At 43.6% G+C, this 13,317-nt stretch overlaps 1 protein-coding gene across 5 annotated transcripts in view; it reads left to right on the forward strand.

Annotated features, from left to right (window-relative positions):
• ATP2B3 (ATPase plasma membrane Ca2+ transporting 3) overlaps positions 1-13,317 on the forward strand; it is a 147,819-nt gene that overhangs the window by 109,207 nt on the left and 25,295 nt on the right. For all 5 annotated transcript variants that reach the window (XM_063119380.1, XM_063119376.1, XM_063119377.1 and 2 more), the window contains 8 exons: positions 668-882; positions 1,353-1,595; positions 2,847-3,088; positions 4,036-4,270; positions 5,222-5,401; positions 6,641-6,728; positions 6,946-7,052; positions 11,244-11,435. In XM_063119380.1, coding sequence (XP_062975450.1) covers positions 668-882; positions 1,353-1,595; positions 2,847-3,088; positions 4,036-4,270; positions 5,222-5,401; positions 6,641-6,728; positions 6,946-7,052; positions 11,244-11,435 — 1,502 coding nt within the window. The remainder of the gene's footprint in view (positions 1-667; positions 883-1,352; positions 1,596-2,846; positions 3,089-4,035; positions 4,271-5,221; positions 5,402-6,640; positions 6,729-6,945; positions 7,053-11,243; positions 11,436-13,317) is intronic.

Below are 13,317 nucleotides of genomic sequence, written 5' to 3' on the forward strand. Positions count from 1 at the left end.
GAATTGTGGAGCCCAGAACTGGATGCAATACTCTAGATGAGGCCTAACCAGGGCCGAATTGAGAGGAACCAGTACCTCACGTGATTTGGAAGCTATACTTCTATTAATGCAGCCCAAAGAAAGGTCCTTCCTTTCTGCCCACCCACTAATGTCTAAAAAATTCTAGTTCCTTTGCCTTTCATTTTCTAGATAGCCTGTAGCTTCCATTAACTCTCAGTTTAGGAATGGAAACCTTATTTGGATGTAGTAACGTACTAAGAGCCCTCTGGGGAAACTCAGGTGCTTTCCTACAAGGCTTTTATCCCGCACTCACCCTGCCTCAGTCTCAGAATGTATTCCGCAATCATCTGCCACAGCCGCAGAACTTTATGGGGGTTCCAGACAAGGGTGCCTCTCCTTTGTATCCCTCCCATTGCTGCTTCTTTTTTCTGACCAGGAAAAAAAAGCTGTTAGGGAGGAAAAGATGAAATAGCTCCACCAGGGTTGGTTAACTTGTGGCCCTCCCGTTGTTTGGGCCTTCAACTCCCATCAGCCCTAAGCAAGAATGACCAATGGTGAGGAATCATCATGAGAAGTTGGCAGGGGGGCGGGTTAATGGTACTCAGGCACAGGTCTCACTGTCACACCTGACATTCTGTTTTCTCTCCTCTTCTCCTACTCCTGCCAGGACTGGTGATGTCGGCCATCACTGTCATCATCCTGGTCCTGTATTTTGTCATTCAGACATTTGTCATTGATGAGAAGACGTGGTTGGCTGAGTGCACTCCTGTCTACGTGCAATATTTCGTCAAGTTCTTCATTATCGGTGTCACTGTCTTGGTGGTGGCTGTGCCTGAAGGCCTGCCGTTGGCCGTCACGATATCCCTAGCCTATTCCGTCAAGGTGAGAATCCTATCTTTTCTTGCCTGGCACACATTGCAATGTTGGTGCTCTTCCCATTAGAGAGACTATCTCTGAAATATTAGGCTGGCAAAAGTAGGGCCCTCTGTTAACCCTCGCATGCAGCCAGCCCTCCCTCATAAATTCCCTCCTCTGATCTCTCTCTCTCTCTCTGAAACTCCAGTGCAGGTGGGCAAGCAGGCACACCTGGAAGTGGTGGTGGTGGGTTGTATTTGCTGTGACCGGTATGCCGGGGGTGGGGATGTAAGAGGACATGGGTGGCAACTCTTTCATTAAGGGATGGGGTTGATTTGATAGTCCTCTGGGGTCTACCATGATCAATTTCTGCTGTGTCCACTGCACAACATCCACTACCTGTAGTCAAGAGAATTGTCAGGCCTGACAACCTTCTGCGCTCTACAGGAAGACAACTAGGTGCAGCTAAACACTTTGAACTCATTCTTTGACTACAGAAAATGATGAAGGACAACAACCTGGTTAGACACCTGGATGCCTGTGAGACCATGGGCAACGCCACAGCCATCTGCTCTGACAAGACAGGCACCCTCACCACTAATCGCATGACCGTTGTGCAGGCCTACCTGGGCGACACCCACTACAAGGAAACCCCTGATCCCAGCAACCTGACACCCAAGACACTGGATCTGCTGGTGCATGCCATCGCCATCAACAGTGCCTACACCACCAAGATACTAGTGAGTGACAGCCTTCTGTCCACTGATGTGCCCTCCATGTCACTGCCACCTCAGGCTAGAGGAGCCAGGGCTGCAATACAGCCTAGAGGTGGACAAAAAGTAGATCTTTATAAGTTTGGGACTTCCGCTCCCAGATGCCCCTGCCAGCATGGCCAATGGTCAGGAATGCTGGGAGTTGGAGATCTACTTTCTGCCCACCTTTGGCCTATACGATGACCATCATTTTGAATTAGGGCAATGGGAGGGAGCTCACATGGCTGGAACTCACAACAGTTGTGGATTCTCGTGTCTGTCTTACCAGCTGATCAGTAGTCGGAGGGGACATAGGTCAGTGATGGAGCATATGCTTTGCCTGCAGAAGGTCTCAGGTTCAATCCCCAGCATCTCCAGGTAGGGCTGGGTGGGGTGGGTGGGGGAGGAAATAAATGATCTGCCTGAAATTCTAGAGAGCTGCTATCAGTCAGTGTCAATTAATACTGGGTTGGATGATCCAGTAGTCTGACTCAGTATAAACTCCCTTCCTATGTTCTGCTGAATATGTGGGATCACATACTTTGGGCTTCTTCTGAGGTCTAGGGCATCTTGTTGAGGGCCAAACAAGATGCAATGGTAACTGAGCCATCTCTTTATATGACAATTTACCCCTATCATATATAAAGCCATGGCCAGGGGTTCGTTTTCACAGGCAAAAGTGGCTTATGGGTGAGAGGTGCTGGACCCTTCCCACTCCTGTCGCTTCGGCAGTCTGTTGTCCAAACTCCTTTTGCTCCAGCCAGGCTCAGTACAGGAAGTGAGTCCAGTTGGAAGAAAAGTGCCTACAGGGAAGGGGCTGCCAGGAGGTAAGCAGAGGGTGTGAGGGAGGGTTCAGCTCCCCTCACCCGCACCTCTACATACCTACATTGTTTTCATAGCAGTTTAACTGCCATGGCTTTCCCTAGTGTATCCTGGGACTTGCAATTTGAGGACACTGAGAAGTTTCTATGAGAAAGCCCTAACCCACCTCAGAGAGAACTACAGTCCCCAGAGTTTCCTGCAGAGAGGGAAGGTCTCTTAAACCAGTTTTAAGACTATAGCACAGATACACTCCCTGAGTTCAAGGCCCACTACTGGGCTGTGTTTGTGGGACTCCACAATTCTGGCTCAGCCTACGGACACCTCCCCACACCACATCCGCCCTTTGCCGGAGGAAATTGATGGGGTTTGGAGAATTTGAGGACGCAGCTCCCCTTTCTTACCCTCTGCTTCCTTTAGCCTCCAGAGCAAGAAGGGGGTTTGCCACGCCAGGTCGGCAACAAGACAGAGTGCTCCCTGCTGGGCTTCGTGCTCAGCCTGCGACGTGACTACCAGCCCGTGCGCGAACAGATCCCTGAGGAGAAGCTCTACAAGGTTTACACCTTTAATTCTGTCCGCAAGTCCATGAGCACCGTCACTTGCATGCCCGATGGTGGCTACCGCCTCTTCAGCAAAGGCGCGTCTGAAATCGTCCTCAAAAAGTGAGTCTATTCTCCCTTGTGTGAGATAAAGGGTTCCCCATATAAACAAGTGCTCCTGCCCCAAAGTTAACTGAACATTAGCTTGAACTTGCATCATCATCATCATCATCATCACCACCACCACCACCACATTTAGCATCATTTACAAAATACTTGAGAATAATCAAAATGCTAAATATACATTTTCTCAGTAACAGCAACCCCTGTGAAGTAAGTCAGCTTTATTATGGCCATTGTATTGATGTCCAGTTGGGGAATGTGTTTACATTGATAAATGAGCTATAAAGAAAGAGAAAGACAGGCAGACAGGCTAAAAATGCTGAAAAGTTAATCTGTTTGAAACTCATGCCAGTAACATAAAATAACATCTAAAACATCCAAAAACGCTGAGCGATAAAAAGGTCTTTAGCTGGCACCAAAAGGGTAACAGAGTCGGGGCCAAGAAAGTTTTTCTGGGTCAGGAATTCCAGAGACATGGGCCAGATCTACATCAAGCAGGATTTGACACTTTGAAAATGGTTTGAAAACTGTACTGTACTGTCACTACTGTTATAAACTGTTTTAAAGCGGTAGGTGTAGATCCTGCCAAGGTGCCACTACTGAAAAGGCCCTGTCTCAGCTCACTTCTTGCCTCACTTCAAATGAAAGTGGGACAGCTGAGAGTTTCCAGAAGTCAGACCCTGGCTATACGATAACATGAGGCCAGCCTCTGAGGGTAGGAAGATTTCTTAAGGGGGGTTCATATATGCTTAATGCCCACCTTCAGACTGCAGCATTGGACACAGGATCTCTATTGCACCCCAAAAAGTTGCTGCCTTTCAGGCTCAGGTAGTACAAAGCCCGAGCCTTTTCATGTCATGGGAGGCAAACTTGCAGGCTTAGAGGAAGGGATCCTGTATGAACTGTTTGTGATGTGTGTGCGTGTGTGTGTCTTTCCCCCTCTCCAGATGCACAAATATTCTAAGTAGCAATGGAGAGCTGCGCGTCTTCCGGCCCCGCGACCGAGATGAAATGGTCAAGAAGGTGATCGAACCCATGGCGTGTGATGGGCTGAGGACTATCTGCATAGCCTACCGTGATTTCCCAGCAGGGAAAGAGCCGGACTGGGACAATGAAAATGACATTGTGATAGACTTGACCTGCATTGCTGTGGTGGGGATTGAGGACCCTGTCAGACCGGAGGTAACAGCTCAGCTTGGGTGGCTTTTCTGGAAAGAAAACTCTGCTCCTGTTGCTTGAGGCTCAGGTTCATCCTTGGGTGTTTCCACGGAAAAGGGAATTCATCTCAGGTTTTAGATCTAAAATTTCTACCCAATGGTTGACCCAGAGCTGGGACCAACGAAGCTTTTATTGTGCCTCATTCACAGGAGAATTTATGAAGTGTACAGACATCATCGTCTTTCATTGCGTCTCCCATCTTTATTCTAACCTCATAAAAATCTGTTAGGGTTAGGGAGGGAAAGATGGAATAGCTGCACAATGGGAGGAGTTGGGGCTCAATAGTAGAGCACCTGCTTTGCATGCAGAAGGTCCCAGGTTCAATTCCCGACACCTCCAGGAAGGGCTGGGAAAACTCCTTCCTGAAATCCAGTGTTGACAATACTGGGCTAAATGAACCAAGGGTCTGACTCCGCATTAGGCAGCGTCCTCTGTTCCTAATTGCCTTCTGATTGGCAATGCTAATAACTGCTAATAACAACAATATTGTTATTGTTAATAACAACAATAAAATAACCACAACAAAATAACGACTGCTAATAACAACAATAAAAGATGGCTTTCAGCAGCAGGGTGTTCCCCACAAATGAGGCATGTTGAACCTCATTCAGCCGAAAGCCGAGAAACTACTAAATGATTGACAGTGGGGGAAAGGGGGCAGGTCCAGGGAAAAGAGGGCATGGCCATTTGGGGAAACCCCAGACCGGGATGCCAGGTGGGTCGGATTTGGCTTGTGGGCCTGAGGTTGAAACCCACCCACCCTGGCTCTTAACATATGTAGTTATCACTTTTCCTTTTTAAAAGAAGTAGGATTAAGCAGGACAGTTTTATTTTGAAGGGAAAGCAGCTGGATGGAAAAGCAGGTTGCAGAAAATCTACAACTCTGGTTAGAGGGGCCCTGTGTTTCTATTGCAGGTGCCAGAGGCCATCCGCAAATGCCAGCGTGCTGGCATCACGGTCCGCATGGTGACAGGTGACAACATCAACACAGCCCGGGCCATTGCTGCCAAATGTGGCATCATCCAGCCAGGGGAGGACTTCCTGTGCCTAGAGGGAAAGGAGTTCAATCGGCGGATCCGCAATGAAAAGGGAGAGGTGACTGGATCAATTATTTTACATCTCTGGGATGGTGCTGCTCCTAGAATTCCAGGGTGGAAGAGAGAATTCTGCACAGTGGCTTTCATTCCCCTAGGGCTTGTCCAGATGCCATTTGGGGGGAATCAGGAAAGATGTTCCCCTATTTGTTTGTTTGTTATTTAATTCATTTCTATACCATACGTTTCTATAAGCTATTTAGTTCAGGTTTTCCCTCACTTGCATGCGGAAAGCAGAATAATCAAGACACAGGACTATCTAAAAGTAAAATCTGGGCCACAGAAACAGAGACACTGATATGAGTGAAAAATGATAGCAGACTTGAGCCTGGTTCGGGTTTCTTCTACATGAAGAAGCCTGTCCAAGTTTCGGGCTCATACACTTCCCATTTTTTTCTCTTCCTCTTTTGAGCACTAGAGGAAACAAAGAAGTATTTCCTTGCAATTTTAAAGAAACCTCAGTTCCCCCTGATATTCAAAACTTGGGAAACTTTTTAAAATTCCACTGCCCCTCATGCACACATGCACACACACACATTTAAACAAAACTCCCTGCAAACAAAAGCCAGCACATCAGGAAGAGGAAAGGTTCAATTCCAGCCAGCTTCCTGCTGTGATAGGGAGGGTTTTTATCAAGAAATATATATATATATATATATATATATATATATATATATATATATATATATATAGGATTGTTCCCTCTTCTGAAATCTTTAGATAGTTTTCATTTTGTTTGGATTTCTACCACCGGATAGTATTCACATGTAAGGCTGGGCTATAAATCTTTAAATAAATAAATAAATAAAATCTACAGTAGTGCAGTCCATTCCACCACATTCTGCTACATGTGTGTAAGGGTGCCACTGAACAGCATTGCATTTGAGATGAAGTTTTATCTGCCACAGCCCATTCACACATGCAAATAATCACTTGATATTGCAGCCATAAAGGGATGAGTATAAATGTTTGAATTGGCTACTCAGTTTTTGTGGGGAATTATGTAAGTGTGGTCCATGTTTGGGGAAGGGCCTTAGCTCTATGGTAGAGTACATGCTTTGAATTCAATGGGGTTCCTCATTTGATCCCTGGCATCTCCAGGTAGGCCTAGGAAAGGGGAGGAAACTGTCTGAAATCCTGGAGGGTCACTGCCAGTCAGTGCAAATAATACTGAACTAGATGGCAGCTTCCTATGTTCTGTTACCCAGTAGGTTTTTTTTCCTTTTTCCCTGCACTGTAGATAGAACAAGAACGCCTTGATAAAATCTGGCCAAAACTGCGGGTTCTGGCTCGATCGTCACCCACTGACAAACACACCCTAGTGAAAGGTAAGGGGCTGCTACTCTCCTTGCCCACAGTCAGGGCAGGAGAGAGCAATACAGGGTGGTGGGAGTTGGGTCTGGATGTCATTTCCTGCAAGCAAACTGCAGGTGTGCAGGCCAGATTACCTATGAAAGCATATCAGTATGTGGATGCAAACATCTCTGATGTTTTTTAGATTCATACCCCCTCGCTACTAGCTAACTCGCATTCTTGACCTTAAAGGCATCATTGACAGCACAATTGGAGAACAGCGCCAGGTGGTCGCTGTCACTGGTGATGGGACGAACGATGGACCAGCACTCAAGAAGGCTGATGTGGGCTTTGCCATGGTAAGAGGAACTGAACTGAACTGAACTGTGTCCACAGGGATATTCCCCTTGAGAGCAGTGGTTCTCAACCTTCCTAATGCCGCGACCCTTTAATACAGTTCCTCATGTTGTGGTGACCCCCAACCATAAAATTATTTTCGTTCTTCTCTACACGATCCATTTTCATGGGATGGTTTGCTAATGAAAATAATACATAACAATAGCTTTAATAATACAAAAGATGATACATGACATAGTTCAGTCAATACAGTTTCCTAAGACCATCGGAAATATGTGTTTTCCGATGGTGTTAGGCGACCCCTGTGAAAGGGTCATTCGACCCCCAAAGGGGTCCCGACCCACAGGTTGAGAACCGCTGCTCTAGAGGGAACTAGGGTGAAGACAAACATAATATAAAAAGGGACTCACAGTATGTCCGTCTTCTGAAACATGAGGAGCCCAGCTTCCTCCTGGCATTGCAACTAAAGTGACAGAAGTACATATTGGTGAATGGAATGTAGGCTCCCTCCTGCACCGCCCCTGGCATGCTTCAGGCGGGCTGTCTGCCTTTAAAAAATAGAACACTGTATGTATGCTTGTGTTTATGTGTTTATCACCTTATTACTGAATATATATATATATATATATATATATATATATATATATATATATATTTAGAGTAAACTGCACAAGGGAGTTGTCTTGGAAATGTCACAAGTGCCACTCAGTCAGTGCTTTCTGTATAGTCACCTTTTGCAGATTTTTTTTTAGAACTTGTTTCTCAATAGAATAATTCAAGACAGTTACAATATCTAAACTTAACACATATATAGTATATAGTATATCTATAGATGCTAAATCACCTGGCCGGAACCTAAGTCTGGACAGAGTTTCCTTCCCATAGCAGTACTATTAAGTACTGGGGCAAGGAGGGGAAATACCTGGTGCCAGACAATGTCCCTTTTCCCCAAAAAATTTGAGAACTGCATCTGATTATATGTGTCTGTATCCTTCCTTTCTCCTGTTGTGTATAACACATCCATTCTTCTAAGTGTATATCTAATCCTGCTTTTTCCACAATCCAAGATGGAGTACCTTTGAATGGTTAGGTCCACAGTGCCATTGCCACTAATATAGCTGTGTGATAATTATACATAATATTAGCGACTGAAAGATCTCCTCTAGCTCCCTCCTGTTCAATATTTATGATCTAACCCTTGGCTCTTTAGAGCACTATAATGAGAGAAATACAAATCTAGGGGAGAAATTCATCGTAACATCTGCAATTCTTTCTAGCCATGAAACAGACAAGTTCCCCCATTTCTTGAGATCTGGTCCAACTTCATGTAATTATCCTGTTGTGCCATGATTTCAATATATAAAAAAATATTAGTGACAATGAACATTATTGTCTAATACCTCTTTATATTGATATTATAGACACCATTATGCCATTTACCAGAATCCTGGCAATTGCTGCTGTGTAAATAAACTGAATCAGATTACAGAAGTGTGGGCCAAATGCAAACCTACTAAGAGTATTATCCATAAATCTCCATTCAGTTGAATCAAATGCTTTTTCAGCATCTACAAAGTACAATGATGTTGGTTGGTTTGTCTTCTGTATATGTTTTGTCAAATTTATCATTTTCCGAGTGTTCAAAGCAAGTTACTTCTCCTTCATAAAACCTTTGAACCTGTTTGGGTATGTAATCTCCCAAAATTTTATTTAATGTATTGGCCATTCTTGTTATCAATTTATAATAAGTACTTAATAAGGATACTGGTCTATAAGGTTCTGTTTCTCAGCACAGATCATAATTATAGATCATAATAATATCCTGGCAATATATATATATATATATATATATATATATATATATATATATATATTAATGTTTATCACCTGGGAGCCTGTGCAATTTCAGTTGCTCCACAAATACATATAGCCCTGCAGACAGCAAACAGTTATAATATTAGTTTACAAATCTTCTAATTGAAACCTTGATGTTGGATCAAGTTCACAAGACTTGGAACACCGAGCCAAGGCTATCCACATTTTCCAAATCACAGGGGAATCACTCCATAACATGTATCTAGTTAGGTTCTTTTGATATCTATGTGTATTTTGCCATCCAGTATATATGCCTCAGAGCCTTCTGGTGAAAAGGGGGTATATCTGGTGAAGGCTTCTGCTGGAAATGCAAAATGCAGGCGGCAACTTCAACATACATGTTATGAAGGTTGCTCTGTCATTGTTCTTTGGGAATGAAGTATTTCCATATGGCAATTTAGCAGCCAGTGCTGCCAGGGAGTAATTTCACCTTTACTCACAAAATATTTTGCTATGTCCCAGCAAGTTCGGCACTGAATAAATCACAAGAAGCCTAACTTAGAAGAGTTTGTATAGGTGCCAAATAATATCTTGTCACTGGAAATACTCTAAAATGACGGTGGTCCATTCAGAATTATCAAGATTGCATTTGCTCACAGCACAAAGCATTTCTTGAATTGAAAGTGTAATTTTGAAATATATGGGAGCTGTTTCTGGAGTGTTTTGGTAGTAATTGGTGAAATTACTCAGAAGTATATTATATCTCCCACTAGGAGGTGGATTATTCCTCCTTTTTATTTTTATTTGTTTGTTTTAAATTTTAAAGTAAGCAATCTAAGATAATATACCTGCCTTGCATGTTGTGAGGATAATGTAGATAAGCAAAAATCTGTGAGATGCAGAGAAAAAACAATAGATTAAGTGGGAGGAAGACTTAGGCGGATTGTAAAGTAGAAAAGCGGGGTTAAAATAAATTTTAAACATTCCTCCCCTATCTTTATTAAAGTTTCTGCCATCTGCTATATTGATATGTACTGCAGACGCTATGATGCATATAAATGAAAACTTAATATTTAATCAACTGTAAAACAAAAATCTATCCAGAGAAAAATAAATTCTGCAATCAAAATAAATGATGTAAAGTAAATAAACCTACCTGCTTTTATTTGCATAGGGCTAGATCCTGATTAACTGAACTGAACCTAGAGCTCCATCACACCAGCGTTTTATCGTACTCTCATCATACCTGGTTTGTGGTTTTGCAACATGGTACTCACATGACATTGTCACTCTCCTGCACTCATCTCACCTCTTCAGCTCCCTTTTCCGTCTTATTTTGGAGCGGGGAAAGTCTGGTTTATTTCCTCCATGCAGGATTAAAGCGCCTTTCCACCCCCGTGTATTGCCATCCTTGTGTTTCTCTTTTGTTGGGGGTGTGTGCTTTGATCGTGTGTTTGCTGATGAAAGAGGAGAGTTGAACGATTCTCCTCCACCAGCACACAGTGTCGAATGAACTGAGCCGAATGAATGTGATTTTGCTGCTCCAACCCCACCCTCTTTACCTGCAGAAACGGCGCCTAGCCAATTAAAAGTTGAATAAGTAAAATGCTAGACAACAAAGCCAGATTGTGGATGGAGAGAGGCTCCCACGTCCATCACCTGACAAGAACCAATGAAGTGGAAGGGGGAGAAGAAGAGGCGGGATGGGGTGGGTGCAATAATGGTAGAGCATACAAGTGAAAAGAGAGCCCCTCAGTATAGCAATGATTGTGAAACAGAGGTCAAAATCGCGGGTGCATACCAGGGGAAAAAAGTAGGTGTGATGGAGCTTTTAGGCCTCGCTGAAATCAATTTAAGTCAAGCCTTAAACTAATTTTGTTTTTATTTATTTATTTAATTATTTTATTTATTACATTTATATCCCACCATTTTTCCTCTTGCAAGGAACCCAAGGAGGCATACATAATCTTCTTCCATTCCATTGTATCCATTGATTTCAATGAAAACACCACACAAGCAACTTACTCTTAGTCCAATTTATAATGTATTATATTCCCAACCATGAAGTTTTCAAAGAGTTCAGATTTATTTTGGGCAAGGAGCATCATGGCAAAAGGAGACGGGCACAATATTTATGGTCAGGTGGGCATTAGAATCAACCTTCTAAGCTGTCTGTCCTTTCTGGGAAGATATGTTGAAGGCGGAGTCTGCACGATCTCTTGCAGAAGCGATCCCACTCTGAACTGCTGACTGGGCCCTTGTGTCTCAGTGGATGTAAAGTGCTGTTGAGCACACTGGTGCCTCAGCAAATGGAAAAAAAGAGAATGGAGGTTTCTTGTCCAAAAGTACCCACCCATGTATTTCTGTGCCATCTCCAGGGCATAGCAGGGACTGACGTGGCAAAGGAGGCCTCTGACATCATCCTGACAGACGACAACTTTTCCAGCATCGTGAGGGCGGTGATGTGGGGCCGCAACGTTTATGACAGCATCTCCAAGTTCCTGCAGTTCCAGCTCACAGTCAATGTGGTGGCAGTCATTGTGGCCTTCACTGGCGCCTGCATCACACAGGTGGGCTTCATCACAGAACAGGAGTGCGTAGGCCACAGGAAAAGCCAGAACAGGAAATGAAGGAAGCAGCGTTGCCTAGAAATGGGGAAATCACAAATGGAGCCTGGTTGTTTCTCAAGGCCTGTGTGGAAATGATTAGGCATGTCGGGGTGGGGTGCATGAACAGATGCATGAATGGAAAATGAATGTTTGAGAGGCAGAGAGTGGACATGAAATAAATGCAGAATCCAGCAATTTGGTGTTGTTGTTTTTTGCATAGCGCCTGAGGGAATAGAATGGCCACTTATAAAATACCAAAGAAGAGGAAATGCATCACCAAAATAAAATAAATACTGGTTTGCATAAAACCTGCATAAGCTAATTTATATGCAATGATGCAAATTTAGACATTGTTATTATAATATAAGTAGAAGTACATCTTACCATAGTGTGGAAGGCTGTGACCAGGTGACCTATGAGCTTGTTCAGTCTGGTATTAATGGGCAATTTCAAGCCCCGGCTCTTCCTTGAGGTGGTTCTTTATTTTTAAATGGCACTTGGACTGGACAGTCCTTTAAATTGAGGACACCTTCAAAATGGAGAACAGTCCTCTAACAGCACTTCAAATAGAGGACTGTCTGTAAAAGAGGTGACGTGGCCACCCTTTAGCTGATTTTTGTTCGGCTCTCTGATGAGAACGTGGCTGGGAGCCAATCTCCAGCATTCTGAGGAGATTTTTGAGGGAGAAACGGTAGACAGAATTCTGAGGGAAGATTTACTGGCTCTTCAGGAGCCATTGCCTATCAGCCTCTGAAGTGAAGCTGTGAGTCAGGGCCTGTTTGTCTGGAGGAATAGAGGAAAGAGAGTTGGATCCTCTGACATTTTGGAGCAGGGACCAGGGAAATCACCCCAGCACCCTCATAACTAGACTTTACAGCACAGCTGGAAAAGGGAAAGAAAAAACCCACACACTCCCCTAGCCTGATCAGGCCTGCGGTGGGGTTAGACTTTATTTTGTTGTGTGTTAATTCAGTGGTTCAGATTGTTGTGTGATTAAAGACTCACTTACACAGTTAATGATTGGTTAAATTGGTTAAATTTGCATATGAGTAGCAACAATAGCTCTAAAGCAAAAAAAGGTGAACTTCCTTTGTTTTTAGATGACGTATATTTATTTTCTTTTATTCTGTTTTATCTAAAAGATTTATATACTTGAGCAAAGATTCCAGGACAGTTTATTAAAACATGATCAAACACAAATGAAACATAAAATGTTGGAAAAGAAAAATACATTTAAAAGCCTAGAAGAATAAAATCATATTTGCCTGGGATAACAATGTTGGTGCCAGGTGGGCCTTTCTGGGAAGAGAATTCTCTCTGGTCACCACCATCCACCTTACCACAGCACAGATGGTGGGAGCATCTGGAGGAGAGCCTCCGAAGATGTCCTCAATGCATAGGAATATTGGTATGAGAGCAGGGGTTCCTTCAGATACCTAGATCTTAAGCCATATGTGTTTTTCGCAACAGGCATCTTCTTAGAATTGTCTTGTGGGTGAAACAGGAGGGAGAATGCCTTTTTTAAGATGGTGTCTCTGCCATTTGGAGGATTTATATTGAAAATAAGGCTAACCTGAAACCCACCCATCCCCCTGCAATTTAGCCATCTCAGGCAGTGAATTGGGGGGAGGTTTTTTCAGGGGTGCAGGTAGAAGCCAGACAAAACTAATTGGCAGTCGTTCTTACTGGTAACCGCCATTTATTTTTCTCGGAATTCCCCTTTCCATGACACTGGTGTTGTAGTGAGGGAAATTCTGTGTTAAAAAAGATACTGGAATGAACGAACGTAGTCTGAGGGACAATTTCAGGGGTTAGGGTGGAATTTAGGCTGGAAGTTCTCATA

The sequence above is a fragment of the Elgaria multicarinata genome, chromosome 3, assembly GCF_023053635.1.
Source record: "Elgaria multicarinata webbii isolate HBS135686 ecotype San Diego chromosome 3, rElgMul1.1.pri, whole genome shotgun sequence".
Classification (NCBI taxonomy): Eukaryota; Metazoa; Chordata; class Lepidosauria; order Squamata; family Anguidae; genus Elgaria; species Elgaria multicarinata.